Source organism: Microcaecilia unicolor, chromosome 2 (genome assembly GCF_901765095.1).
Source record: "Microcaecilia unicolor chromosome 2, aMicUni1.1, whole genome shotgun sequence".
Taxonomy (NCBI): Eukaryota; Metazoa; Chordata; class Amphibia; order Gymnophiona; family Siphonopidae; genus Microcaecilia; species Microcaecilia unicolor.
This window is the reverse complement of record NC_044032.1, coordinates 233,314,767-233,342,426: the sequence shown is the minus strand read 5'-3', so window position 1 is coordinate 233,342,426 and position 27,660 is coordinate 233,314,767. Positions and strand designations below refer to the sequence as shown.

At 41.9% G+C, this 27,660-nt stretch overlaps 1 protein-coding gene across 3 annotated transcripts in view; it reads left to right on the top strand.

The window, feature by feature from the left end:
• LOC115463366 (programmed cell death 1 ligand 2-like) overlaps positions 1–26,144 on the top strand; it is a 120,702-nt gene extending 94,558 nt beyond the window's left edge. For all 3 annotated transcript variants that reach the window (XM_030193797.1, XM_030193796.1, XM_030193798.1), the window contains one exon: positions 25,682–26,144. In XM_030193797.1, the coding sequence (XP_030049657.1) occupies positions 25,682–25,704 (23 nt within the window). In that variant the 3' untranslated portion in view covers positions 25,705–26,144. The remainder of the gene's footprint in view (positions 1–25,681) is intronic.
• Positions 26,145–27,660: the final 1,516 nt, after the last annotated feature.

Below are 27,660 nucleotides of genomic sequence, written 5' to 3'. Positions count from 1 at the left end.
CAAGAGTGTGTCAAAGTTAGTCTAGGTTCAGTCAGCTGGGTGTTCACCAGAGCTTGGGTCTAGACAATTAAGGAACTTTACATAATCGATGGTAAGTCGTAACTTTACAATTTTCTCTTTGAAGTATTTCACAAGATTGTCTGCTGATGGTATGTCTACGTTGCTTGAAGTAACCGGTGTAGTATCTAGTAGTTTGCTCACAAGTTAAAAAATTCCATTAATGCAAATTCCATTATATGCAAATCTCTTTCATGCATATTTATTTTATTATTTATTTATTGCATTTGTATCCCACATTTTCTCACCTCTTTGCAGGCTCAATGTGGCTTACAATACATCATGAATAGTGGAAGCATATAGGAAAAGATACATTTAGCATTATAGAAGGATTTTGGGTAACATGATAATGATAGAACATAATAGTATTTTAACAAGTAAACATGATCATGATAAAACATTTTAGTATTTTACATGCAAAAAATTGTAAGACAGTTCTGGATATTTGTATTGGGTTCATATTTGTTGGTCTTTGTGGTATGCCTTGCTAAAGAGATGGGTCTTTAGTAGTTTGTGGAAGTTAGTTCATAGAGCGTTTTTAAGTTGCGCGGTAGTGCGTTCCAGAATTGTGTGCTCAGGTAGGAAAAGGTTGACACATGCGTTAGTTTGTATTTTAGACCTTTACAGTTGGGGAAGTGAAGATTAAGGAATGTGCGGGATGATTTTTTGGCATTTCTGGGTAGTAGGTCTATCAGGTCTGACATGTAGGCTGGAGTGACTTCGTAGATGATTTTGTGAACTAGGGTACATATTTTGAACGTGATGTGTTCTTTGAGTGGGAGCCAGTGTAGCGGATATCCTGAAAACCTGACTGGCAAGGGGTACTCCAGGATAGGACTTGGGAAACACTGGCCTAGATGACCAGTCCAGCCAGTCTGACAGGAGTAGAATCTAAGCTTGGATCCATGACGTGAGCAATGGGGTCTGCTCCTTCTATCTGTACTGTATGTACATTTTTTTTAACTTTAATTTTGTATTCAATTTCAGTGGAATACATTTAAGATGACAGTAATACAAAATGCTCATTCCAAATCCATATTATCCCCTGCCCCCCTTTCCCTCCCCCCTCCCACTCACCCACATACAAAGTAAACAGAAAGCAATCCTGAAAGGCCCAACTTACATAGTACACAACAGTGGCAGTATGAAAATAAACTGTGCTGTTGTTTAACCCAGTAAGTTCCATTGCACTGCAGTTGCTCTTCATGATAAACAATAGTCTATTCTTCTAAAAGTCAGAGACATGGTCAGAGCTGCACAACGCTCCACACCTTAGTGTATTCATATCCATGTCCACGAATTTCCAAAGTTAGCTTGCCCTATAGTTGGAGTTCTCTTACAATTCCTTGCCATAGAGCCAATGAGGGGTCTAATTCATCTTTCTAAAATCTGGCAATTCCCATTCTCACAGCCAGTATGAGCAGGTGAGACACCCCCTGGGTGGTCCTGCATTGATGAACCAATTTGATAACAACCCTAATAAGCATGCTTGTTTATTCAAAATCCAATCCTCACCAGTCAAAGCTCATATTTTGTTCCATACCCCTCGCCAATACTTGTGAATTTTTGGGCAATCCCACCTTTCTGTCCGGGATAATAGAGAACCATGGGGCATCAGAGTTTGAAACCTGCCCCCTCCAATCTTTCTCTAAGAGGAGTAAAATAGCTCGTAGACCAGTGGCGTAGCCATAGGTGGGCCCAGGTGGGCAGGGGCCCAGCCAGTTTCACTTCAGGTCCACTCAGTGGCAGCACACATCATTAGTGTAGCTGGCGGGAATCCCCAGGCCCCACCAGCTGAAGAGTCTTCTCTACAGTTTCCTCCCTTGTCAGTCTCATCCCCAGAGCAGTCAGCAGCACATCTCCAGCCGCAAACGCCAGCAGTCACCCCTCCTGCACATGCTCAGTTCAATTGGAACTGCCGCTCATTCGTCCTTGGAGGATACTAGTTGAACTGTGCATGCATGGGAGGGAGGCAGTGCTGGTGTCGGCGGCTGCAAATGGGCTGCTGTTAGCTGTGAGGATGGGACAGCTTGGGATTCTTCAACTGGCGGGGCCCGGGAATCCCCGTCAGCCAAGGTTTTTATTTTTAATCCTGCAGGGGCGGGCGAGGAAGCATAGCAGACAGAGAGGAAATGCAAGTCATGCCCACCTGGTTCACCCCCTGACCCACCCAATAACTGAGGTCTGGCTACGCTACTGCCATAGACCATGGATTGTAGTCCTTAAGTGCACTGAAAGAGTGAGTCCTACCTGCCATCTGATAAACCCTTTTCACCTGGTCTCATGTATCCCACAAAGGTTGAAGGATCATCATCCACAGTGTTTTTATTCTTCTCCACCATGTTAAGGTAAGAGTTTGCCACCAGTCTAAGGCTTGGATTTGTTTAGTAAGTTTGTCATAATCAGGGCTTTTTTTGAGGGGGTACTGAGTACCGGGACCTTTTCCACTGTCTGCTAAACTTGACCCATGGTTCTCGTATTTTAATGAAAGAGCTCAGGTTCTACATACAAATTCTGCTTTGTCATAGATTCTATGACTGGTTGCAGGGGTCCTGGCTATTGTAGGGTGGGTCCCTCAATGATCACTCCACCCCTGAAGGGTGGCCTGGCATTTGAGTACCGGCACCTTTTTTGCTAGACAAAATGCACTGGTCATAATTAAGAAAGAACAAGTCTTTGGTGTTATTAGATATGGTGATACCTAAGTATCTGAACCCCCTATTCGTTACTCTAAAGAGAAAAGTAGGAAAATCTGTCATCTTGTCAATATTAACTTTAAAACAATCCTCAACCATTATAGTGAATACAAAAATTCTTGAAAAATTCTATTCAGGAGGAAAGACCTCAGAAAATCATTCATTAGTATTAACTTCCGCTCCCAGTTAAAACAATAATCATTGGTCAAAAAACTCTTTTCAGTGAATTATGTGTCCAAAAATGATATTTTATATATAAATGTATACAAATAATATAACTCACATGGGGTCCTTTTACTAAAATGCGCAGAAAATGGGCTGCGCTAGTGTAGGTGTGTGTTTTGGTCATGTGCAGATCTATTCTTCAGTGCACTTTCAAAAAGGTCTTTTTAAAATTTTTGCTGAAAATAAAAATTGACGCACGTCCATTTTGAGTCTGAGACCTTACCACAATCCATTGACTTAGCGATAAAGTCTCACATGGTAACCGTGCGGTAATCGTCTACTTGTGTACAATGACAATTACCGCCCGGCGTGCATAGCAGACGCGTGTAAAAAACAAATTACTGCCCAGGCCACACGGTAGCCAGGCATTAATTCCAAATTGATGCACGTATGCACCTACGCGGCTTAGTAAAAGGGCCCCTCAATTTCCAATGTATTCCCAATAATTCACTCAGGACTTATCTTTTTTGTTATCTTTTTTGTAGTTCATAAGCAGGGTCAAAAAACGATAGCAAGCAGTGCTGTAAGTTTCCACAGACACAGGTACAAGAGCGGAACAGTGCAGTTCCCAACGGGGACCCATTTCAGGCTTCTTCTGGAGACCTCACTGCACGAATATCTGCAAATGAATATCAAATCAATGTAGGAAAAATAAATTTAAAATTTCAAGAGCTTTGTCTGAGTGAAGAACATAATTAAGTGCTATCTGATTGCGAATGTTCTACAGGAAAAGGAGAAGAGTGGGAACAGAATCAGGCTCTTCAAAAACAGACCAAAGATGCTCAAATGCGAATGTTCTACAAACATCAAAGATGTCTTCAAAGAAAGAGCCAATCACACTACAGTGACATCATATAGTACTCAACACTTTTAAAGGAATGCTGCCCATTGCAGCACCCTATTGAGTCCAAAAGGCTCATACGACTTCAAGCGAAAAATCCAACATAGTTCTAGTTGAAGTAGTTGCTTGTCAGTATCCCCGCCACAGATCATGGGGCACACTCATCATTTACCCAACATAGAAAAGATCCAAAATCATGCTGAAACTGCCTGCAATGAGAAACCAAAGGCGCCCCCAATTTGTTCTGAATGATACAAGATTTATGTTCACTCAAGTGAATTGAGAGCTTACGCACAGTTTTTCCCACATATAATCTGTTGCAGGGACATTTAATGCATACACAACACGGTCAGTTTTACAATCAGTGTTAGATCTTAGTTTATATATTTTACCATCCACAAGATTTGTGAAATCAACACAGTACGTTATGTCGCAATTAAGACAACTCCCACATTTCACATGAAACAGACAAAGGAGTCCGATGCACTGGAGATTTACAAATAAGTAAAACAGTTGGACTCAGCATTTCTTTTAGATTTTGACATCTGGAATTTGTAATTAGAAAATACAGGGTGTGACTTCATGATGTCCCAATTCTTATGAATTATATTAGCCATCCCCCTCCCATCTTATAACATAGGACAAAAATCTCACAAGGATCCTCCTGTTTGGAAAAATGTTTAAAAGCCAACAGCAGATCCCGGTTATTACATTTTGGCTCTGGTATAAGGTTTCTTCAGGACCCGTTTAGGGTAACCCTGTTGAAACAAATCAACAGCCAAGTTCTTAGCCTGGTATTTATAATGATAAATACTACTGCAAATTCTATGGTACCTCAAAAACTGAGAGTACGGTAGACTTTTTTTCAAAGTCCGGGGATGACCCTGCTTATGAACTACAAAAAAGATCAATGCTGAGTGAATTATTGGGAATAATGTGAGTTATATTATTTTGTCACATTTATATATAAAATATCAATTTTGGACACTAAATTCACTGAAAGGGGGTTTTTAACCAATGATTATTGTTTTAACTGTGAGCAGAAGTGAATACTGATGAAATGATTGACGATACTGGTCGTGTTGCTGCCACAGTTTTCTGAGGTCTTTTCCTCCTGAATAGAATTTTTCAAGAATTTTTGTATTCACTATAATGGTTGAGGATTGTTTTACCTGTATATTATGTTGAGTAAATTAGATCCTTTTTTGTCACTTTAACCTGCAATATTAACTTTAAAGCCAGATAGCTGGCCAAATTGTGATAATTCAGACAACATACAAGGTAATTACTTCGGCTGAATAGACCTAAAAATAAGAGCGTCATCCGCGTACAATAGAATTTTATGATGTCTTCCCTGAACTTCTATAGGGGCTATAAGAACCAAGGATCTAATTCTAGTTGCCAGAGGTTCTATTGTAAATAAGAATGGGGACATAGGACAACCTTGCCTAATCCATCTAGTGCGTGGGAATTCCTATGATCTATAACCATTAACCAGGATAGCACTTTTTGGTTCTGCATAAAGGGATTTCATCCACATACTAAAGTTCCCTCTCTGTTCCATTTGGTTCATAACTTCAAATAAGCATGGCCATTCCACCCTATCAAACACTTTTCCTGCATCAATAGCTGCACAGAGGGCTTTTTCACATCTTTTAGCAATAATATTAATTAAATCAGTGGCCCATCTAACATTATCTCCTAGTTGCCTTCTTTGAACAAACCCAGTTTGATCACTATGAATCAATGTGTGGAGAATTCTATCCAATCTGTTGCTAGGATCTTTGCAAAAATTTTCATATCATTATTTAACAGTACTATTAGTCTATAGATAGCACATGACGATGGATCTTTTCCCGGAATCAGGAGGATAACCATATTTGCCTTATACATAGATTTGGGAAGTGGGGCATCTTGTAATACATCATTAAAAGGTTAGCAAGAACCCCTGATACTTCATGATTCATTACTCTATAGTAATCTGTTGGAAACCCATCTTCTCATGCGGCTTAACCTGACAGAAGACCCTGGTTCATTTGAACTACTTCTTACTCTAAATATGGGGGAATTCAAGGTAACACGAACTTTCTCACCTATCTTGGGGAGACTCAATTCTTTCAGATAGGTCTGAATTTCTTCTCTGGGACAAGTAAGTTCCAAGGTGTATAATTGTTCATAAAAACACCTACACTCTTAAGCCATTCGTCTTCATGAGAAGTTTTACCCTCCCCCATTTTAGAGATGATTCTGTTAAGCCACTTACGAGTTTGTTGCCTTTTCAGCTGCCATGCTAATAATTTCCCCAATATATTACCATCTTCTAAATAATTTCCTTTGGTCCTCTGCATCCGATATTCTATCTGACTAATATCTAGTTTGGAATCTGGTGTTTAAGGGTTTTTATTTGTTTCAGAAGCAGTAGTAAAGGGTGTCTCTCATGCAACATTTGAAGAAATGCTAAACTTTCAACAAGGGCCTGCCTTTTTTGCATTCACGTTCTCCGAGCTCTGGAGGCTAGTTGACTTATTAATATACCTCTCATGTATGCCTTCCCTGCATCCCATATTCCACCCAAGGAAACTTCCCCTGTATCATTCAATGTCAGATATTCTCTTCATTTTTCTATCATAACCTTTTGAGTAGCAGGGTTATTCAATGGTCGAACATTAGCCATTCTACAATGTTGTTTTACCCTTCCCCTTCCTTACCCCCACCTCTCCTGTAAACATAGCACGATCAAAGATATTAATCAGATGAATACATAAGTTAGACCACAGGCCCACAGATTTCTTATCTACAAAGAAGAAATTGATCCTAGAATAACAGATGTGTCTGCCTGAGTAATATGTGAATTGCTTCTCTAGCAGATTGTGAACTCTCCAAGCACTCTCCAAGGCATATATTTGAAGGTATCTTTTTAAATGATTCCCCTACCTAATCTCATCCCCACCCTTTCTTTTTGATCTGTCTAATTTCCCAAGAGTCAAATTCATATCCCTCCCTAATAATGTACTTATTTATTTATTAAGATTTATTTACCGCCTTTTTGAAGGAATTCACTCAAGACGGTGTACAGTAAGAATAGATCAAACATAAGCAATAGACAATTACAGCAGTAAAAATATTCAAATAACAATACAAAGTATGGCATAGTATACTACTTACAATGTCAACACAATACGTAATAGAACATTTTAATTGACAGTGTAGAATATAAGCAAAGATGGAACATATCGATAGGTAAGAGAGAAAGAGGAGTTAGAAAGTAAGGTGACTAATTTAAAGAAAGGTGCACATGAGGTCAGAGAGATGGTTAAATATTATCTCAACAGACAGAAGACAGAAACCTATTGAGTATCTTAACCAGTGATACCTTAAAAAACCTAATGTGAATGGTGGTGAGCAATATAGCTAGCTGTATATTTGCTCAGAACTGGGTGCTTGAGTTACACACCACTATCCGCATCATAGCACCGCATGCCCTCCCTCCCTACCTGAATAGTACTAATGATCAAATCTAATACCTAAAAAAAGTACCGGTACTTAGCTTGGGAGTGCTGGGTGCCGTCCGTGTAGAGTGCGCTGCAACTATATGCTTCAACTCAATTCATGATTCAATTTTTCTTTTTTTGCTGGTGTAAAAGTGCAGAGTGATAATAAATCATAGTGAGTGTTTCCACATTTCCTCTTTTCATGCTTTCAACATGTGTTCACACGTTTCGCCTTCTGGCGTCCTCAGGAGAACGGAATCTACAATATAAAATCCATAACAATCATAGATGAATCGCTCCTTATTATTGAATCTCAACCTGTAAGCCCTAAATCAATAAACATCTCAGTTATATCTTACTTAGCGTAGAGCCCGCCGAATGAAAAAGTCAGCAGTCCCGACTCAGATCGACTGAAACGCCGGTGCATGCGCAGTAGTCCTTATATGATTGATTGTCTAATTATGGCTTCGTTGTGTTGCTGAGTTCAGTTACTTAAGTTGGATCAGTAGTGTATGCCTTTTCGAACAGATCGGTCTTTAGTGATTTCCGGAAATTGAGGTGATCCTGCGTTGTCTTTATGGCTTTGGGTAATATTGTGTGCAACCCAATTTGTGAAATAGTAACAACAGAAATGCCACACCAAATCTAGCATCACTTTCAGCCAATCACCCTGTTTTTATTCCAATTTCTGGCACTTGTAGCCTATAAACAATATGCTACAAAACAGAATACTTTGAATTTTTGCCTACATTTGTGTAACGTTTCTAAGAAACAACACCTAGGAGCAGGGGTGGTGAATGCTGGGGAAAAGATGCAGCGTGTGTAAAAATGGATTTGGGTAATTTCTTTACAATAAAGATGTGATTCTTTAAAACATTGCAAGGATGAGGTGAATTGCATGACTGAGTTTGGGTGAAGCCATTAAGTGAAACTAAAAAAAAAAAAAAATGCACACACACAAAAAAACCCACACATTATTCCCAAGAGAGAACTCATATGATTAATGTGTCTGGTTGGTCAGTACTGCACTTAGAAAACATCCCCTTTTTCCCCATCAGTGCATGTGACAGCCATACATCTGTACCTGTTTAAAAAAGGAGATGCTTTAAAATAAGCCATTGAATCCAGCAAAATGTTTTTCAGCTGTGTTAATATTTCCTCCCTCTGAGTCATGACATGGTAGATTTCTGAAAGAGAAAAATGATGAAGCTCTGCTTTACTATGCTCCTCACTGCTCTCTAATCTAGAGGGGCTAGTGGCATTTAAGATTACTGTGTGCTCTTGTCCCACATACCTGTGAGAAGGATTGGAGGGAAAATGCAATTACTACTAGGGATATACCCAGTCAGATTCCTGGAATTTCTTTCAGAAGAAGGCAAAAAACACAGAATGTTTTGATCTTGGATTTTATATTGCAGAAACAACTTTGGTTTTATGATTAGGTTTTGAATTTGTTGGGGGGTAATATTCAGCTTATGGTAGGAAGCAGCCTGTAAGCCACTCACAGCTGCGGGCTGAACTAACTCTGGATGGCTCTTAGTATTGAATATCCAGGTATGTGCACTGACCCAGAAGTTAACTGGGCACAAAACTCAGCTCATAAAGGGGCCCTTTTACTAAACAGCAGTAAGCCCACTGCAGGCTTACCGTGCGCCAATCCAGAACTACCACTAGGCTACTGCAGGAGCCTGGTGGTAGTTCCCACCCTTAGTGTACGCCATTTCCGGTGCTACGAAAATATCTCCTAGTTTTTTCAGTGCCAGAACTTAACCGGCGGTAATCAGGCAGCATCACGTGCTACCCGGTTACTGCCGAGTTAGAGCTGGAGCCTTTACCCCCATCTCAGTGGGTGACGGTAAGGGCTTCCCACTGAAATGGCCATGTGGTAAGTGGTTCACTTTCCTCACAGCCATTTCTTTTTCCCAAAATTGGACAGCCTTTTACCCGCTGCAGTAAAAGGGGGCCTCAGCACACGTAAAAAAACACGCACTGATGCTAGCACAGGCCCCCTTTAACGCCACATTAGTACAAAGACCTCAAAGTTAGGGTAGCCTTTTTGCTGTCCTAACTTTATTTGCTCACTTAGCCATAACATAGCATAAACAGTATATCTAATAATCTGCTATTATCCTTGTAGTTCTATGCGGATAACATATAAAGATTCTGATCATCCCAGGAAATACAGATTTCAAACAATTGAGTTAAATCCAATACAATTGGCATTAAGCAATAAAACCAGGGGACAAAAACCCACCTCAATTAATCCTTAGATAAAACAAATGTTTGTAATAGATAAGTTTTAATCAAACTTCTACAATGTCCATAGTCTGGAGCAGAAAATAAAAAAGTTCAAAACCTCTTCATCCAATTTTGCTGCTTGAAAAGCAAATGAATTCTCCAACAGCTTAGGGGGGCCCTTTTACTAAGGCACGTAAGCGCCTACATGGGTCCAATGCACGTCAGTTTGGAACTACCGCTCAGCTACCGCGAGCCCTGGGCGATAATTCCATTTTTTACCTACGTCCGATATACGTGGCAGAAAATATATTTTTTTATTTTCTACCACATGGTGCTAACCAGGCGGCAATCAGCAGGGTACATGCGATGAAACTACAGTGTAGTAAATTTAAAACAAATCGGAGAAAATGTTTCTTCATCCAACGCGTAATTAAACTCTGGAATTCATTGCCGGAGAACGTGGTGAAGGCGGTTAGCTTAGCAGAGTTTAAAAAGGGGTTGAACGGTTTCCTAAAGGACAAGTCCATAAACCACTACTAAATGGACTTGGGAAAAATCCACAATGCCAGGAATAACATGTATAGAATGTTTGTACGTTTGGGACGCTTGCATGTGCCCTTGGCCTGGATTGGCCGCTGTCGTGGACAGGATGCTGGGCGCGATGGACCCTTGGTCTTTTCCCAGTGTGACATTATTTATGTACTTATGATTACCACCTGGTTAACGCATGAGACCTTACCGCTAAGTCAACTGGTGGTGGTAAGGTCTCAGGCACAAAATTTTTATTTTTCTGCACGTCCATTTTCGGCCCCCCCAAAAAAGGCCTTTTTTGTAGGTGTGCTGAAAAATGGACCTGCACCCATCCAATACGCATGTCTACACCAGTGCAGGCCACATTTTGGTGCACCTTAGTGAAAGGACCCCTAAGTTTCTTTTTGCCCTTTAATGATGGGTAGGCAAACAAATTAATAGCTCTTGTAGCTCTCAATGAAATTGAGAATTCAAAGTGATTCATGAAATATAATGGCACAAGTCTAAAAACAACCTTATATATTAAACAAAAAAATGAATAATATTCTAGCATGTATAGGAAGCCAGTGGAGCTTCATATACATGGCAAACAGACTGTTCAATTTCTTCAGAGAGAAAATCAAACACAAGTCCATATTTTGTATAATTTGGAAGTTTTTTTGTACCTGCATAGTGCAGCCCAGATAAATAATATTACATTAATCTAATAAACTCAGTATTAATGACTGAACAATTAAGCAAAAGTGTTCTTGATCAACATACTTTCTAATGTGACAAAGATTATGCATCAGAAAGAAAGAACATCGAGACAATATTAACCTGAATTTGAAAAGTGAACTGGGAGTCCAGGTGTATGCCCAAAATTCTTACAAGTTTCAAGTTTTATTTAGATTTACTAATCCGCCAGTCAGGAATACCATCTAGGCAGCTTACAATATAATCAATGTCAGAGTCAGAAAATCTATAAACTATTTGATTTACTGGACTGGTTAAGTTGTGACTCCATCCAAACTTTGGCCCATCTGCCCCTAATTTAGGGGCTCTTTTACTAAGCTGCATAAGCGCCTACGCGCACCCAATGCACAGCAATTCCAAGTTACCGCTCAGCTACTGCATGGCCCGTTCGGTAATTTCATTTTTTATGCACGCCCATACATGTGCCAGAAAATATTTTTATTTTCTGGCATGTGGGCGATAATTGCTATTTTATGTGCATAAACCATTTGTCATGGAATATGGGATGGTGACCCCTTGGGCTGCAGCCAGGCTGCAGCAGACAAGTTCTCTGGGGAGGCAAAGAGCAGAGTCGAACCAGGCACTGAATACAAACAAGATACCAGACATGGCAAATAGACAGAGCACACTCAAGACAAGGTGGCTAAAGCTAAAACCAGAAACATAACTTAACAAAAGCAGGAACCAAGGAAGGACACTCATATGGGCCGCAAGGTCGAACTGGAACCCACTCATACCAGAGGGAAGGGGAAAGAAACAGAACGGAATCTCTTGAGCAAGTACTACTCAAGCAGTGCACACACAATGCACTAAACAGAGCCACAAGCAAGGGATCAAAAGACCCTACACACAGCAACAAAGAAACTGAAGGGGAAAGGACAACCTTACTTAGATTCACATAGTAGAAACCACAAATAAAAGATAAGAAAACCACACAGGGAGGCAGCACAGGGCTATGCTTAGAACCACAGCTATAAACGAATAGTCCTAACCAAGTCACACAGAAATCACACAGAGATGTAGCTCAGGGCTAAGCTAGTAGTCCCAGCTAAAGGAAAGAGCTGTCCACTCGTGCCACACAGAGAGGCAGCTCAAGTCTGAGCTAGTAGTGACAGCTAAACAGAAGAACCACCCACTCAAACACAAACAGAACCAAACAGAGAGGAAGTCAGGGCTGTGCTAGTAGACACAGCTAAATGAAAGAACAGCCCACTCGTGCCACACAGAGAGACCACTCAAGGCTGTGCTAGTAGTCACAGTTAAACGAAAGAGCAACCCACTCAAACACAAACAGAAGCCAAACAGAGAGGATGCTCAGGGCTTAGCTAGTAGACACAGCTAAACGAAAGAACATCCCATTCATGCCACACAGAGAGACCACTCAAGGTTGCGCTAGTAGTCACAGCTAAACGAAAGAGCAACCCACTCAAACACAAACAGAAACCTCACAAAGAGGACTCAAACAGAAATCACACTTGGAAAACTCAAAACAAGGTCACACAAAGGAACACTCACGGCTATACCACACAGCACTCAAGGATAAGGGAAGCCATTCATGAAGGAACACTCTAAGCTGTACCCTCAGGGAAGAGGGAAACCACTCAAAGAAATATTCAAGGGTGTGCCACCAGGCACTCAAGTAAAAAGGGAAGCCACTCATAGGAATACACAAGGCTGGCCACACAGCACTCAAGGGTAAAGGGAAGCCACTCACAAGAATACACAAGGTTGTGCCACACAGCACTAAAGGGGAAAGAGAAGTCACTCATAAGAATGCACAAGGCAGTGCCACACAGCGCTCAAGGATAAAGGGAAGCCACTCATAGGAATACACAAGGCAGTGCCACAGCGTCAAATAACAGACACTAGAGACAAAGGGAAAAGCAAGCAAAAAGGGAAAGCTGCCTTTACATACACAAATCAGATAAGGAGCAATGCTCACAAAAGCCAGCAAGCAAACACAGTAGACAAAGAGTTTAAGCAGGCTAAAGGGAAGGGCTGCTTCTAATACACAAGTCAGAAAGAAGCAGGGCTTACAAGAGCAAAATAACAAACACCGCAGTCAAAGGTTTAAAGCAAACAAAAGGTAAAACAAACAATGTTCTTACCAGAGCTCAGCTAGCACCCACAGCCGGGTAGGGAAAGGAAAGGCAGGCAGAGACAGAGCAGACAGAGCACACATAGCTGCACAGAAGGAAAGTAATCAAGGAAAGCAGCTGGCAACAACCGGCTCTCTGAACAGTGAAAGGTAAAAAGGGAAACCACACAGGAAAACAGATCAGGCTATGCTGGAGAGCCTAGTTAACAAGGAAATAATCCATTCAGGTTCAAACCAGAACCACACACACAGAAAAACAGAACAGGGCTTTGCTTGGGAGCAAAAATGACAGGCAAATAATCCATACTGATTCAAACCAAAACCACACAGGACTCAAGGCTGTGCCCAGAGGCACAACTAACAAGACCACCAGTTTGCTCAGAATCAAACAACGGTACAACAAGAAAAGGGAAAAATAGACCTGTTGCAAAGGCCACACAGGAAAGCTCCCTGGGTCCTTATAAAGGAGTAGGCTGATGATGTCACAAGTAGGAAATAAAGCAGAAGCAGGGAGACCAAAGCGAGGCTTGGCTTCAGAGACACCAAAGCGAGGCTTGGCTAACAGGAAGAACAGAAACAGCAAAAAACACAGACTGGAGAGGTCACAGAGCTAGATACAGAGAAACAGTTGGTCTGGACATAAGGGCACGGCCACAACCACGACACCATTACCGCCCGGTTACCGCATGAGACCTTACTGCTAGGTCAGTGACTGGCAGTATGGTCTCAGACCTAATATGGACATGCAGCAATTTTCATTTTGCCGCATGTCCATTTCCTGCAAAAAATTTAAAAAGGCATTTTTTTACAGGTGCGCTGAAAAATGATTCTGCGCGTGCCCAAAACACGCATCTACACTACCGCAGGCCATTTTTCAGCACACCTTAGTAAAAGGGCCCCTTGGTTAGGGAATGGTCGGTTAGTGGAGATATTCAGCAGCCCTACCCAGTTAAGTGCCACTGAATATCAGTGGCCAGCCAGCTCAGCGGGGTTTAACCAGGCAAGAGCCTCTCCTGCCTTGGTTAAACCCCTTATAATATCAGTCCCATGTGTTTTAAGTTCCAGGATAGGAAATAGGCTGCAGACTTCCTGAATTTCTGCCTGGGTTGTATATATGCCTAGAATGATGTCACTGAGGATGCAGTTTACTTGTGGGGAATGCAGAGAGATGCAGGATCATGTCCAAAGACTCACTGTGGAGCCTCATTTACATAAAGCAATAGTAGCTGTAAAGTAGGGCTGAATAGTGGAGCCATGTGCAAAAAACAGTCACTTAGTGGTAGGGCTGGCCCTGATTATACCTACTGCAAAAAGAGAGGAATTAGCCAGCCACAATGTCCAAGGAGACCAAAGTTTATTTTTCAAACAAGAATTGCTGACACACTAACCCAACATAGGCCATATTTTGACATGCACCATCTTTGTCAGGGGTTCTTAATAAAAATAAATTTTAAAAACATATGAACATTATGCATAAAGAAAGAAGTTATATAAAAATATACAAAATATGCAAAAATATTCAAAATAACAGAAAGTCAGAAAACTGATGCTAAAAGAAGAGACAACCAATCTGGAACTACCGCCGGACTACCTCACGAAGACGGTGCATGTCGAAACATGGCCCTTGTTGGGTTGGTGTGCAAGCAATTCTTGTTTGAAGAATAAACTTTGGTCTCCTTGGACACTGTGGCTGGCTTATTCCTCTGTTTTTGCAGTAGGTATAGTCAGGGCCAGCCCTACCACTAAGTGACTGTTTGTTTTTTGCACATGGCCCCACTATTCAGCCCTACTTTATTGATTTATGTAAATGAGGCTCCACAATGAGTCTTTGCTCATGGCCCTTTTTGCAGTTTGTGTGGTTTGTGGAATTTTGAGTCCTTTGGTATTTGCTCCTGACTATACCTACTCTGTGTCTGCCTGGAATAATGTCATTTTGGGTATACTTTATCAACTCTGTATTATGACTGGAATAATTTCTTTGGAACTGCACTGTACCTGTCTGCTGGAAATAGTGTCAGTGGGGGTACCACAATTATTCTGTCTGGTAGCATGTCTTACTGATGAATTTATAGCCATTCCAAAAACTCATCTGTAACACATCAATATTAAATCAATAGGCATATAAGGGCATTTTACAGGTAATTAGCTTTACCAAATTGTCAGTGCACCCATACTTCTGATGACAAAGGCAGCAAATCCTTAATTTTCCTTTTCACTGGGCTTATACCAGAAATGATTTAAAAGATATGGAGAAACCTTTAGAGTAGAAAGATCATAGTAGGCCTCCTTGTCTGTCTCAGAATAAATGTTCTTTTTTCCTCCTTCACCTTGAACTCTTATTGGGTGTAGAAACAGGCGAACACATATCACCACTTGTTGTGACAAGCGTTGACAAAATCTACTGGTGGAGTTGGAATCCGAGTGTAATCCTCCATGGTACAAATAATGGGAAGACTGGAATAAAGATCAGTGGTCATAGTATAGGACTGAATATTGGCCTTCCCAAAATCTTCAGAAACAGAGTTACACAAATGAGGCCACTTCGCTGGTCTAAAGATCACCTTCCTCCCATGCATCCACATGCTCAGTAAAGCTTGAGGCATGCAGGATCCTTGGGGCAGACTTTGCACTCCAGCAGCAAATACTTCACAGACCTGTGGCTTGCGCCTGGCAGCAGGTTATGATGGGGCATCTGTTACAGCCTTGCCCTTGCCTTTCCAGAGTTGGCGGGATAACTCTGGAATGAGTCATACCCTGCTGGCCTCTTCAGGGTCTTTTAACTGCTAACTGCTTCACCACTCCCTGTCTGCAGAAAGTACACACAGGGTTGAAACATGTCTTCTGTAACACACAAACTGCCTCCATGGCTTTCAGCGATTTCTCTTCTTTCAGTATGCTTGACTATTCGAACGCGTATTCAGTGTAAAATTATTAGTTTGATCTATAAATCTTTATATGGTTTAAACTCTGAGGATGTCGGGGAACTGTTGGTAATATCCTCCCAGGATCATAATCTCTGTTTCTCTAGAACTTTATGTTTGGGTTATTATCCCTCAGTTAAAAACTTGTGCTATAAGTCTATTCATGGAAGTCTATTTTCAGTCCAAGGAGTGAGGCTTTGGAGTTCGTTGTCTATAGATATTAAACAAGTGCTATCATATTTTCATTTCCAAAAAATTAAAAAACTTATTTGTATGAGTATTAACTGTTCTTTTGGATGTTCGGTTCTTAAGCTTTTATATGAAGCAAGATATGTATCTGGCATACTAACAGACTCATTTTCGAAAGAGAAGGACGCCCATCTTTCAACACAAATCGGAAGATGGACGTCCTCACAGGGTCATCCAAATCGGTATAATTGAAAGCTGATTTTGGACGTCTCCAACTGCTTTCCATCGCAGGGATAGCCAAAGTTCAAGGGTGCATATCAGAGGCGTAGCGAAGGCAGGACTTGGGCATGCCTAACACATGGACGTCCTCGACCCATAATGGAAAAAAAAGGGCGTCCCTGATGAGCACTTGGACGACTTTACCTGGTCCTGTTTTTCTTACGACCAAGGCACAAAAAGGTGGCCGAAATGACCAGATGTCCACCGGAGAGAATCGGGGATGACCTCCCCTTACTCCCCCAGTGGTCACTAACCCCTCCCACCCTCAAAAAACATCTTTAAAAATATGTCATGCCAGCCTCTATGCCAGCCTCAGATGTCATACTCAGCTCCATCACAGCAGTATGCAGGTCCCTGGAGCAGTTTTAGTGGGTGCAGTGCACTTCAGGCAGGCAGATCCAGGCCCATCCCCCTCCCTACCTGTTACGTTTGTGGAGGAAACAGCGAGCCCTCCAAAACCCACCAGAAACCCACTGTACCCACATCTAGGTGCCCCCCTTCACCTGTAAGGGATATGGTAGTGGTGTACAGTTGTGGGTAGTAGGTTTTAAAGGGGGGGGGGTTGGGGGGCTCAGCACACAAGGTAAGGCAGCTATGTTCCTGGGAGCATTTTATGAAGTCCACTGCAGTGCCCCCTAGGGTGCCCGGTTGGTGTCCTGGCATGTGAGGGGGACCAGTGCAGTAGAAATGCTGGCTCCTCCCATGACCAAAGGGCTTGCATTTGGTCGTTTCTAAGATGGGCGTCCTTGGTTTCCATTATCGCAGAAAATCAGAAACAACCAAGTCTAGGGACGACCATCTCTAAGGACGACCTAAATTTCAAGATTTGGGCGTCCCCGACCGTATTATCGAAACGAAAGATGGACATCCATCTTGTTTCAATAATACGGGTTTCCCTGCCCCTCCATCGGGATGTTTTGCAAGGACGTCCTCAACAAAACTTGGGCGTCCCTTTCGATTATGCCCCTTCACATAAATGGTTTTAGCAATTTATAATCCTGTTTCTGTATGAACAATTTCTTCAATATGTACACCACAGTGAATTCCTTTATGTAATATTGAGCGGTATATAAGATACAGATAGTATAGTATAGTATAGTATAGTTGTGACATTTATGGACTTCTCAGACAACATAGGTCTTTGGGCCTCCATGGTATGAGCTCAATATAGATCCTCACTACTGCCTCTTCTTCACAGATCACATTTTATTCCATTAAACTGTTTTCTTATGACTTATTTATATGTAAAAAAAAATGTTTAATTTTTTTTTTAAACAAGACATCTTAAAATCGGGACCAACATGCACCATGTTTCACTAATCACTGCTTCAGGGCATGGCCCACTATAAACAGAAATAACAAATATTTCTTCTTTAATCACGATATCAAAATATATCATATAGAGCTGTACCAAACAGCATATTTTACTATTCGGCTGAATACAAATAATGGACATTGAGCTTTAACATAACAAATAATAAAAGAAGCAATGTGAAATAATTAATAATTAATGTGTATTAATTTGCAGGCTGGCAGTTTGCCTCCCTCTACACAGCAACTTGACTCCTGTGACCACCCGCTGCCTTCAATCCCCTGCAACCCTGCACTAGTGTACAATTACAGTCCATCTGTTCCTCCAAACCTGGTGTGCTGGAACCCCCTGACTCTCCTTCCTCTAAGCACTCCATTAACTCTGCTTCTCTGGCAGTTTGTTGGTTTGATCTCTCCCCTTCCTCCCAGGTGGGAGGAATCTTGTACTGATTTTTAACCCAAGGAAATTGAGCTTTTTCATCACTGCTCCCCCTTCTGGCCCTTGTCTGCCATAGCAGCTGCTCTTTCCAGTCTTTACCTCTCTCCCTTCCATGTGGAGTCCCTAACAGGTTTTTGATCCTACCACCCTGATTCCTTCTCTCAGGGTCTTGTGGGGAATGTAGGCTTGACCCATACCTTATCCTAATCTGCCTAGACTCCCCAGCCTCCTTTCACAAGTTAGGCCTGTCTGGCCTAAGGAAATCACCTGTACTTCACTATTGGTCTAGCTGACTATCCAGAGAGGATTCTCCCTTGCAGGCTTTGAACCACCCCTGGCTCCCTCTACACACTTCCTGTGCAAGGAGATTGTTCTTCTCCTTCCTTTTTATCCTCAAGGGCATTATAATTATTTCCCTCCAAAATTTAGTCAGGGAATTACCATCAAAGTTTAATAAACAAAAGGGCACATCCTACATAACACACACATTATTACTCAACATGAATAGAAGCAGGGCTCCAGAAACTTTCTCATTATACACATACGAGAAATTTTGCACTGCAGAACTATGCTATAAATATTGTCCAAATTCTGTGGCAACTAATTCCCTCTCCTCTCCTCTGTTTATTGTTTTATCCTTCATGTCCTTGGTGTGGTTTGGTTTGGTTTTTTAATTCTTTTGTTGCTAATGAATATCAAGCTCTTTTCACAATCCTTTATTTCTTTTGTTGTTGTTGTTTTGCATGTATATCAAAATGTATTTTAGTTTTTAGTATATTTGGGAGATAATTTTAGAAGGCTTGTTCACTATTGCTACAGTGGTGAAGAGAGCATCTCAAGTTCATTGCGCAGATGAAGAAACTGACTGGTATTAGACATCAGCAATTTTATACAGATGCTGAGGAACGGTCCTTGGGTCAATATTGGTTGGGAGGGGGAGGGAGAAAAGATGGATGGGAGGGAGAGGGGGATGGGTGATAGGGAGGGAAGAGGGGGCTAGGTAGGGCCTTTAGAATAGTTTGAGCCAATGTATCAGATGGTTATAAGAATGTTGTATTTGTTACTGAAATTTCAATACATCAAAAAAAAATTTTAATGGCTGTTCATGCTATATATGCATGTTTATTTCCCGACATCCTTATATGTATTATACAAAACACTCTGCGTTCAGCAAGCTTTTTGTAAAATACTTGGGGAAATTATGTACATCCCAATTTAGGCACCCTTTAGAGCAGGGGCTCTCAACCCAGTCCACGGGATACACCTAGCCAGTTGGCTTTTTGGGATACCCACAATGAAAATGCATGAGATAGATTTGAATACAATGGAGGTAGGGCATGCAAATCTATCTCATGGGAACAGCTTTTTAACCTTCCTAAAAGAACCTGCGCTATGGAAACCTGTACACACACTTAACTGAGCTGTGGAATGCAGTTTTCAGTTAGGCCAGTGCACCCAGGGAAATGGCTTTGAAAATCACCTATAATCATAATAGGGAAAGAGAAATGATATACTGCCTTTCTGAGGTTTTTGCAACTACATTCAAAGTGGTTTACATATATACGGGTACTTATTTTGTACCAGGGGCAATGGAGGGTTAAGTGACTTGCCCGGAGTCATAAGGAGCTGCAGTGGGAATTGAACTCAGTTCCCCAGGATCAAAGTCCACTGCACTAACCACTAGACTACTCCTCCCTAGAAAAGAAAGTTAGTAATCCATACACAAGAACATAAAAATAGCCGTACTGGGTCAGACCAGTGGTCCATCTAACCCAGTATCCTGCTTCCAACAGTATTTATTTATTTATTTATTTATTTATTTATTTATTTATTTATTTATTGGGATTTATTAATGGCCTTTATGAAGAGATTCACCCAAGGTGGTGTAGAACAAATACAGTTTAACATAAAACTTACAATTTTGTTAACAGCATAGCAACAGTAGCACCAGAATTCAAATACCAGAGATATAATGCAATGTTAGCATAATACTAATGATACATAGTAACATAGAGTAACATAGTAGATGACGGCAGAAAAAGACCTGCACGGTCCATCCAGTCTGCCCAACAAGATAAACTCATATGTGCTACTTTTTGTGTATACCTTACCTTGATTTGTACCTGTCCTTTTCAGGGCACAGACCGTATAAGTCTGCCCCGCACTATCCCCGCCTCCCAACCACCAGCCCCGCCTCCCACCACCGGTTCAGGCACAGACCGTATAAGTCTGCCCAGCACTATCCCCGCCCCCCAACCACCTGCCCCGCCTCCCACCACCGTTTCTGGCACAGACCGTATAAGTCTGCCCAGCACCATCCCCACCTCCCAACCACCAGTCCCGCCTCCCACCACCGGCTCTGGCACAGACCGTATAAGTCTGCCCAGCACCATCCCCGCCTCCCGCCACCGGCTCTGCCACCCAATCTCGGCTAAGCTCCTTAGGATCCATTCCTTCTGAACAGGATTCCTTTATGTTTATCCCACGCATGCTTGAATTCCATTACCGTTTTCATTTCCACCACCTAATAAGCATGCATTAGAACATTCAACTAACATAGATATGATACTAAAGATTTTACCATATACCTGAGGGATCGAGAGCAGATATATGATGGGAACAAGATGCGTGGTACAGAGTCAGTTGGGATAATTTGATGGTTAGCTAAACTCAAGGAAAGTGTTTTGTATAGTTAAGCAAGAGAGAAGGAAATGATCTGAGTTAAAGTGTGGCCAATCCAGGTCACAAGTACCTGGCAAAAACCCAAATAGTATCAATATTTCATGCTACCAATCCCAGGGCAAGCAGTGACTTCCCCCATGTCTGTCTCAATAGCAGACTGTGGACTTTTCCTCCAGGAACTTGTCCAAACCTTTTTTAAACCCAGATATGCTAACCGCTGTTACCACATCCTCTGGAAACGAGTTCCAGAGCACAACTATTTGTTGAGTGAAATATTTACTCTTATTTGTTTTAAAAGTATTTCCAAGTAATTTAACTGAGTGTCACCTCATCTCAAACTAACCGAATAATTTAGTGAGAATGGTATCCATAAACATATACTTGTAGGTGTCTTAAATAATCACATAAGTCGTCACTATTCATTCAATCTCATCTAATAGACATAGGAAGGGAAAGGCCTTAGTACTAATTGGAACACAATTAGCACCAGTCAGACTTTGTGCTTGAAAATGACCATCCACATTTCTGCTTCATTTTAATTGGTCCATGTTTCACTGACAACTTTGCTCTTTGAAAAAAAAAGTATTATTTTCTATAAGAATTTAATATAATTTCTCTAGAATTTTCATGTTTAACTTTCTTCGTGCCCTTTTACTAAAGTTTAGCACAAGCTTAGCATGCACTAACGGACATTAGTGCTAAGTGCTAAGAAGCCAATTATATCCTATGGGCTTCTTAGCATTTAATGTGCGTTAAATCTACTAACCTATAAATGTACTCACTCTGCTGCTCCCCAGTATCTCTCCACACTCGTCCTTCCCTACACCCCTTCCCGTGCACTCCGTTCCATGGATAAATCCCTTCTCCACTACTGCCAACTCCAGACTTCGCCCCTTCTGTCTCGCTGCACCCTACGCCTGGAATAGACTTCCTGAGCCCCTACGTCTTGCCCCATCCTTGACCATCTTTAAATCTAGATTGAAAGCCCACCTCTTTAACATTGCTTTTGACTCGTAACCACTTGTGTCCACTCGCCTCCACCTACCCTCCTCTCCTCTTTCCTCTACACATTAATTGATTTGTTTGCTTTATTTTTTGTCTACTAGATTGTAAGCTCTTTGAGCAGGGACTGTCTTTCTTCTATGTTTGTGCAGTGCTGCATACGCTTTGTAGCGCTATAGAAATGCTAAATAGTAGTAGTAGTAGTAGTAATTCTGTTAGTACACTCTAAGCTTTAGTAAAAGAGCCCCTTCATTTTCTATTTTTTTTCTATAGGGGCCCTTTCATTAAGCAGTGGTAAAAAGTGACCTGCGCTAATGTGGGCATATGAAATTGGCGCACGCTGGTCCATTTTTTATCAAGGCCGGGAGAAAAACCTTTTCTAATAGGACAGTAAATGGCCATGCGCTAAAATGAAAAGTAGTGCATGCCTATTTACTGTCTGACCCCTTAACGCCACCTATTTACTTGGCAGTAAGGACTAACGCGCTACTCCTGTGGTAATCAGGCAGCGCATGGCAATAAATTTTAAAGTCCACACTCTGATTCATAAGATCATATATGGAGAATCCCCTAACTACATGAATAGCCTCATCGACCTCCCAACCAGAAATAGATCATCGTCTTCTCATACTTACCTCAATTTACACCTTCCCAATTGCAAAGGTATTAAATACAAGACCTCCTATGCATCCAGTTTCTCCTTTTTGGGCAGCCAGCTTTGGAACGTTCTGCCAAGATCCATCCGAACAATCAAGGACCATCTACCATTCAAAAAAATGTTGAAGACCCATCTCTTCAAGAAAGCTTATCCTAATGACCCAACTTAACTTTTTAAGCCCACCCACATGATTCCTGCCCTGACGCTTATTATACCTTTGACCATGTCTCACAATCTCCTTATGCTCATTCCTCAATCTCTTCCTCTCCATCCTTCCTTCTCCTTACCCCTCCAAATCTCCTCTCCTTTTGCTCATCCTATCTTTGTTTACCTCTCCATGCTCAATTTACATATCCTCAAAACCCCACTACTACTATGTTTACTACAACTTGTAACATTCTCCTTCAAGACCTTGTAATTCTATTTACTATGTAAGCCGCATTTAACCTGCTATGTGTGGGAAAGCGCGGGGTACAAATGTAATTAATAATAATAATAATAATGTGGCCGCACTGCCAATTACTGCCAGAAACACCCCCTGTAGTAGAAAATAGAAAATTGTTTTCTACCACGGGAAACAGCGCACGCCAACTTCAAACCACCACAGAGCGCCTGCATTACCCCGGCGGTAGGGTTGATTTGGCTCGGGCTACCTGTGCATTAGCCCTATCGCATCTTAGTAAAAGGGCCTCATAGAGTGTAATTTTACTGTGGACTTGTAAATATATACAAAAACACATCATGAAGTCCAAAGTGATGGGCACAAACCACTGGCAAAGGTTATTTTCTACATAAACTGATAGTGGCAAAAATGTTATATCTGAAATATTTAAGCTCTTCTTAACCGACTTAAAGTTCTTCTGGAATGCAGCCCCGTGTTTTACAATCTGAGTTCTGTTTTGGTGTGCTCTAAAGAACACAGACAGGTTGTATTAACCAGCATTAAGGGGATAATGCAGGATTTGAGCCACTTTATGAGCATTAAAAGGCAAAATCCTATGTTATGTGCCCTTAATACATATTACTTTAACACATCGCATGCTACATAATAATGAGATACAAAGAGGGGCATAATCAAACGGGGCACCCAAGTTTTCCTGAGGACGTCCTCACAGGACTCCCGTGAAGGGGCGGGGAAACCCGTATTATCGAAACAAGATGGGCATCCATCTTTCGTTTCGATAATACGGTCGGGGACGCCCAAATTTCAACATTTAGGTCATCCTTAGAGATTGTTGTCCCTGATTTTTGGTGATAATGGAAACCGAGGACGCCCATCTCAGAAACGACCAAATGCAAGCCCTTTGGTCATGGGAGGAGCCAGCATTCGTAGTGCACTGGTCCCCCTCACATGCCAGGACACCAACCAGGCACCCTAGGGGGCACTGCAGAAAAAGCTCCCAGGTGCATAGCCCCCAACCCCCCCCCCCCAAAAAAAAAACCACTCTCCACAACTGTACACCACTACCATAGCCCTTAGGGATGAAGGGGGGCACCTAGATGTGGGTACAGTGGGTTTGTGGTAGGTTTTGGAGGGCTCACATTTACCACCACAAGTGTAACAAGTAGGGGGGGGATGGGCCTGGGTCCGCCTGTCTGACGTGCACTGCAGTACCCACTAAAACTGCTCCAGGGACCTGCATACTGCCGTCATAGAGCTGGGTATGATATTTGAGGCTGGCATAGAGGCTGGAAAAAAATATTTTAAAAATTTTTTTAGGGTGGGAGGGGGTTAGTGACCACTAGGGGAGTAAGGGGAGGTCATCCCCAATTCTCTCCGGTGGTCATCTGGTCATTTAGGGCACATTTTTGTGGCTTGCTTGTAAACAAAAAAGGGCCAAGTAAAGTTGCCCAAGTGCTCGTCAGGGACGCCCTTCTTTTTTCCATTATCGGCCAAGGACGTCCATGTGTTAAGCACGCTGCAGTCCCGCCTTCGTTATGCTTCCAACATGCCCCCATGAACTTTGGTCATCCCTGCAACGGAAATCAGTTGAGGACGCCCAAAATCGGCTTTCGATTATGCCAATTTGGGCGACCCTGGGAGAAGGCCGCCCATCTCCCGATTTGTGTCGAAAGATGGGCGCCCTTCGCTTTCGAAAATAAGCCTGAAAGAATGCTAATGTATGCAAAGCATCTCCTTATTATACAAATTGAATAACTAGCTTGGATTGAACTCTGCAAGCTGCATTATTCATGGAAAAATAATGCCAGCTGTGAGCTATTTTTCCTCCCTGGAAGCATCTTAAAAGGGGCAATGATAGAGGAAATACAGCGTGGACCCCCCTCCCCTAGTAAAGACCCCATGATGCTCCTGAAGACAGCCCCTGAACTTCTCCACAAAGACCCCCACACCCCTAATATAGACCCCAACCCCCATAGAAGATACCCCTGGATCTCCCAACCCCACTAAAACTCCCCAGGACCTACCAGGGTTTTCCGTGGTTTGTAGTGGGTGAGGCTCTATTGGGATCCAGGTTCAAAATAGCCCCAGTTGAGACTTAGTGGTAGACTCACAGTAATGCCACTAGGGGTCAAGCTGCAAGAAAAGAGTGCAGCTTGAACCTGAGTGATAGTACCATGAGACCACTAATAGGGGTGAATCAGCATCATTTTGAACCCAGTGCTCAACAGGACAGGAATGGCTGGATATTGCTTCTGTCCACCCAGGAGACAAAAGGGAAACACCTGATAGGTCCCATGGGAGTCTTCGGAGGGGGGGTACAGGGTCTCTTCTGAGGGATTGCAGGATCTAGAGGTATTTTCAGGGGGCTACTGTTCCCTGGATGACTGTTCCCATGGGATGGGAATTATGTTCTGAAGGTCCAGGAAGTGTCTTCAGGGAATGGTGGGGTCTTAGCTGGTGGGGGGGGGGGGGGGGGGGTGGGTAGCACTTCTTTGACCACCATTCCAATTAAGATGCACCCAGGGAGGAAAAATAATGCGGCTTGAGAGATTGATTCCAAGTTGCATTATTCATGTACCACAGGAGTTACTAACCTGCAATACTGAGTTACCACAGGTAAGTGACTCCCACAATAAATTAAGTTGCGGTAAAATACAATATTTTACCAAAACTTAGAAACTTAATTGGGCAGAATCTAGAAACACATGCTGAAGAAATAGCATAGGCTATGTACACTGCTCCAAAGCACAGGGTTTTTATCAAGTAGGTGGCAGATTTTGAGAGGTCTCCTCATTCCTCCATATTATTCATCAATCACCTATCAAAATGTTTTTAAATGCTTTCTGTTTTATATATTTAATCTTTTTTTGTTTTGATTTTTTAAGGTCAGCTGAACCCACCAACTTAGACTGAAATCTTCATCTCTGAAACTCAAGAGGCCATCAGGAAGAACATATCTGTCTATTAAAGCTGAATTTTGCACATTCCTTAACCCTATTCCTCAACTACAAATGTTATTCTAGCACTTTAGGTTTTTGCCAGATATATGTCTGTTACAAGTAGCTAAATATTCCAGACCAGCTTTGTTTTTTAATTTACACTTCAACCAAGTATTACTTGCTTCTCAGAGTTAAGTTCACTCAGTGGTCAGTGTGTGTGTCATACAGTAGCACCAAGTCAGGAATCTCTAAAGTGGGACCCACTTCAAACGATAATTCCTACCACAAGAAATAGGAGGCTGTGATTTTGAGCAGAGCACTTTTTAAAAAGTCATTGTTTTGTTGTTCTATAGCTACTATGATAGAACTTGATTTATAAATGTATTATAATAAACAAATTGATCTTAAAGGTAATCAAATTGGAATTCAACAGGAAGGAAAAGAGAGGGAGACAGTTGCTGATCAAGATCTTCGATTCTCTTCTATAACACAAACAAAAAAAAAACTTACACCAAGTGAAATATTTTAGGACGGATCCCGCATTTATGAAAAAATGCATGCACACCTCTATACTTCTTTGTTTCTAATTTTAATGCATTAACCTACATGTTCTCTCTTGTTTTGCTAGCATGGTATCTTTAATTTGGCCATGGGGGGGGGGATTTTCTTTTTGATGATGCACAACAACCATTAACCTGTTCAAACAGATATAAACAACATAATTCCAAACCCATATATCACAATGTTCAAACTAGTATTTTTGACAGCCTTTCTCTATCTTTTATTGCCTATTGGAGTGAAGGAGTGGCCTAGTGGTTAGAGCACCAGGCTTGGGTCTTGCAATCCAGAGGTGGCAAGTTCAAATCCAACTGCTGCTCCTTGTGATCTTGGGCAAGTTACTTAACCCCCCATTGCCTCAGATACAAACTTAGATTGTGAGCCCTCCTGGGACAGAGAAATATCCAGTGTACCTGAATGTAACTCACCTTGAGCTACTACTGAAAAAGGCATGAGCAAAAAATCCAAAAAAAATAAATAAATAAATACCTGTGTAGTCCTCTTCCCCACTCAGGAAGGTTTTTCCATGTGGATGATATTTACAACACATACTTAGATGTTGGCATAGTTTGGGTAAAGTAGAGATAGACTTGTGATATATGCACATCTACTATAATAAAACTCACCCTCAACGTTCTGAGGACACTGAAGTCAGTGAAGCCAAGCTCTGACTTCCTTCAAAAAGGTTCAAAGGTTTGTGGTGGTGAAGCCACCAAAATCGCTCCAGGCCCTGCCCTCGAGGGCGGAGCAATAGCAGAACAACAAAGGGGTTGGCAGGGAGGGAGGCAGGGAGGCGGGGTGGGAAATCGCTCCAGGCCCCGCCCTCGCGTCTAACGTCATGATGTTGGGGGCGGAGCAATGCCAGAACAACGAAGGGGTTGGCCAGGGAGGGAGGGGGGTGTTGGCGACGAAAACCTTGCTAGCGCCCGTTTCGTTTGCTCTGAAACGGGCTTCTTTTACTAGTATTTTATAAAATACATGGGTACATGCATTAAGCACCTGCATACATTTACACAAGCCAATGTACAACTACTACTACTTCTTATCATTTCTATAGCACTGGGGCTGGCTCTGGGTACCTATTGCATAAAGGCACATGAGGGAAATTCTATAACTGGACACCAACAATTAGGCACCTATTCTAAAGAAGAAAGAAGGCGCCTACTTTCCTTCATAGACTATTAACATAGGGGGTCTTTTACAAAGCCGCGGTAGCACTTTTAGTTTGCAGTAAAAATCAGCTGGCGGTAAACGCTGAGATGCCCATTATATTCCTATGGTCGTATCAGCATTTATCACCAGCTGATTTTTACCGCGAGCTAAAAATGCTAGCTTAGCTTTTTTTAAATAAAGACCCTAAACTGAAT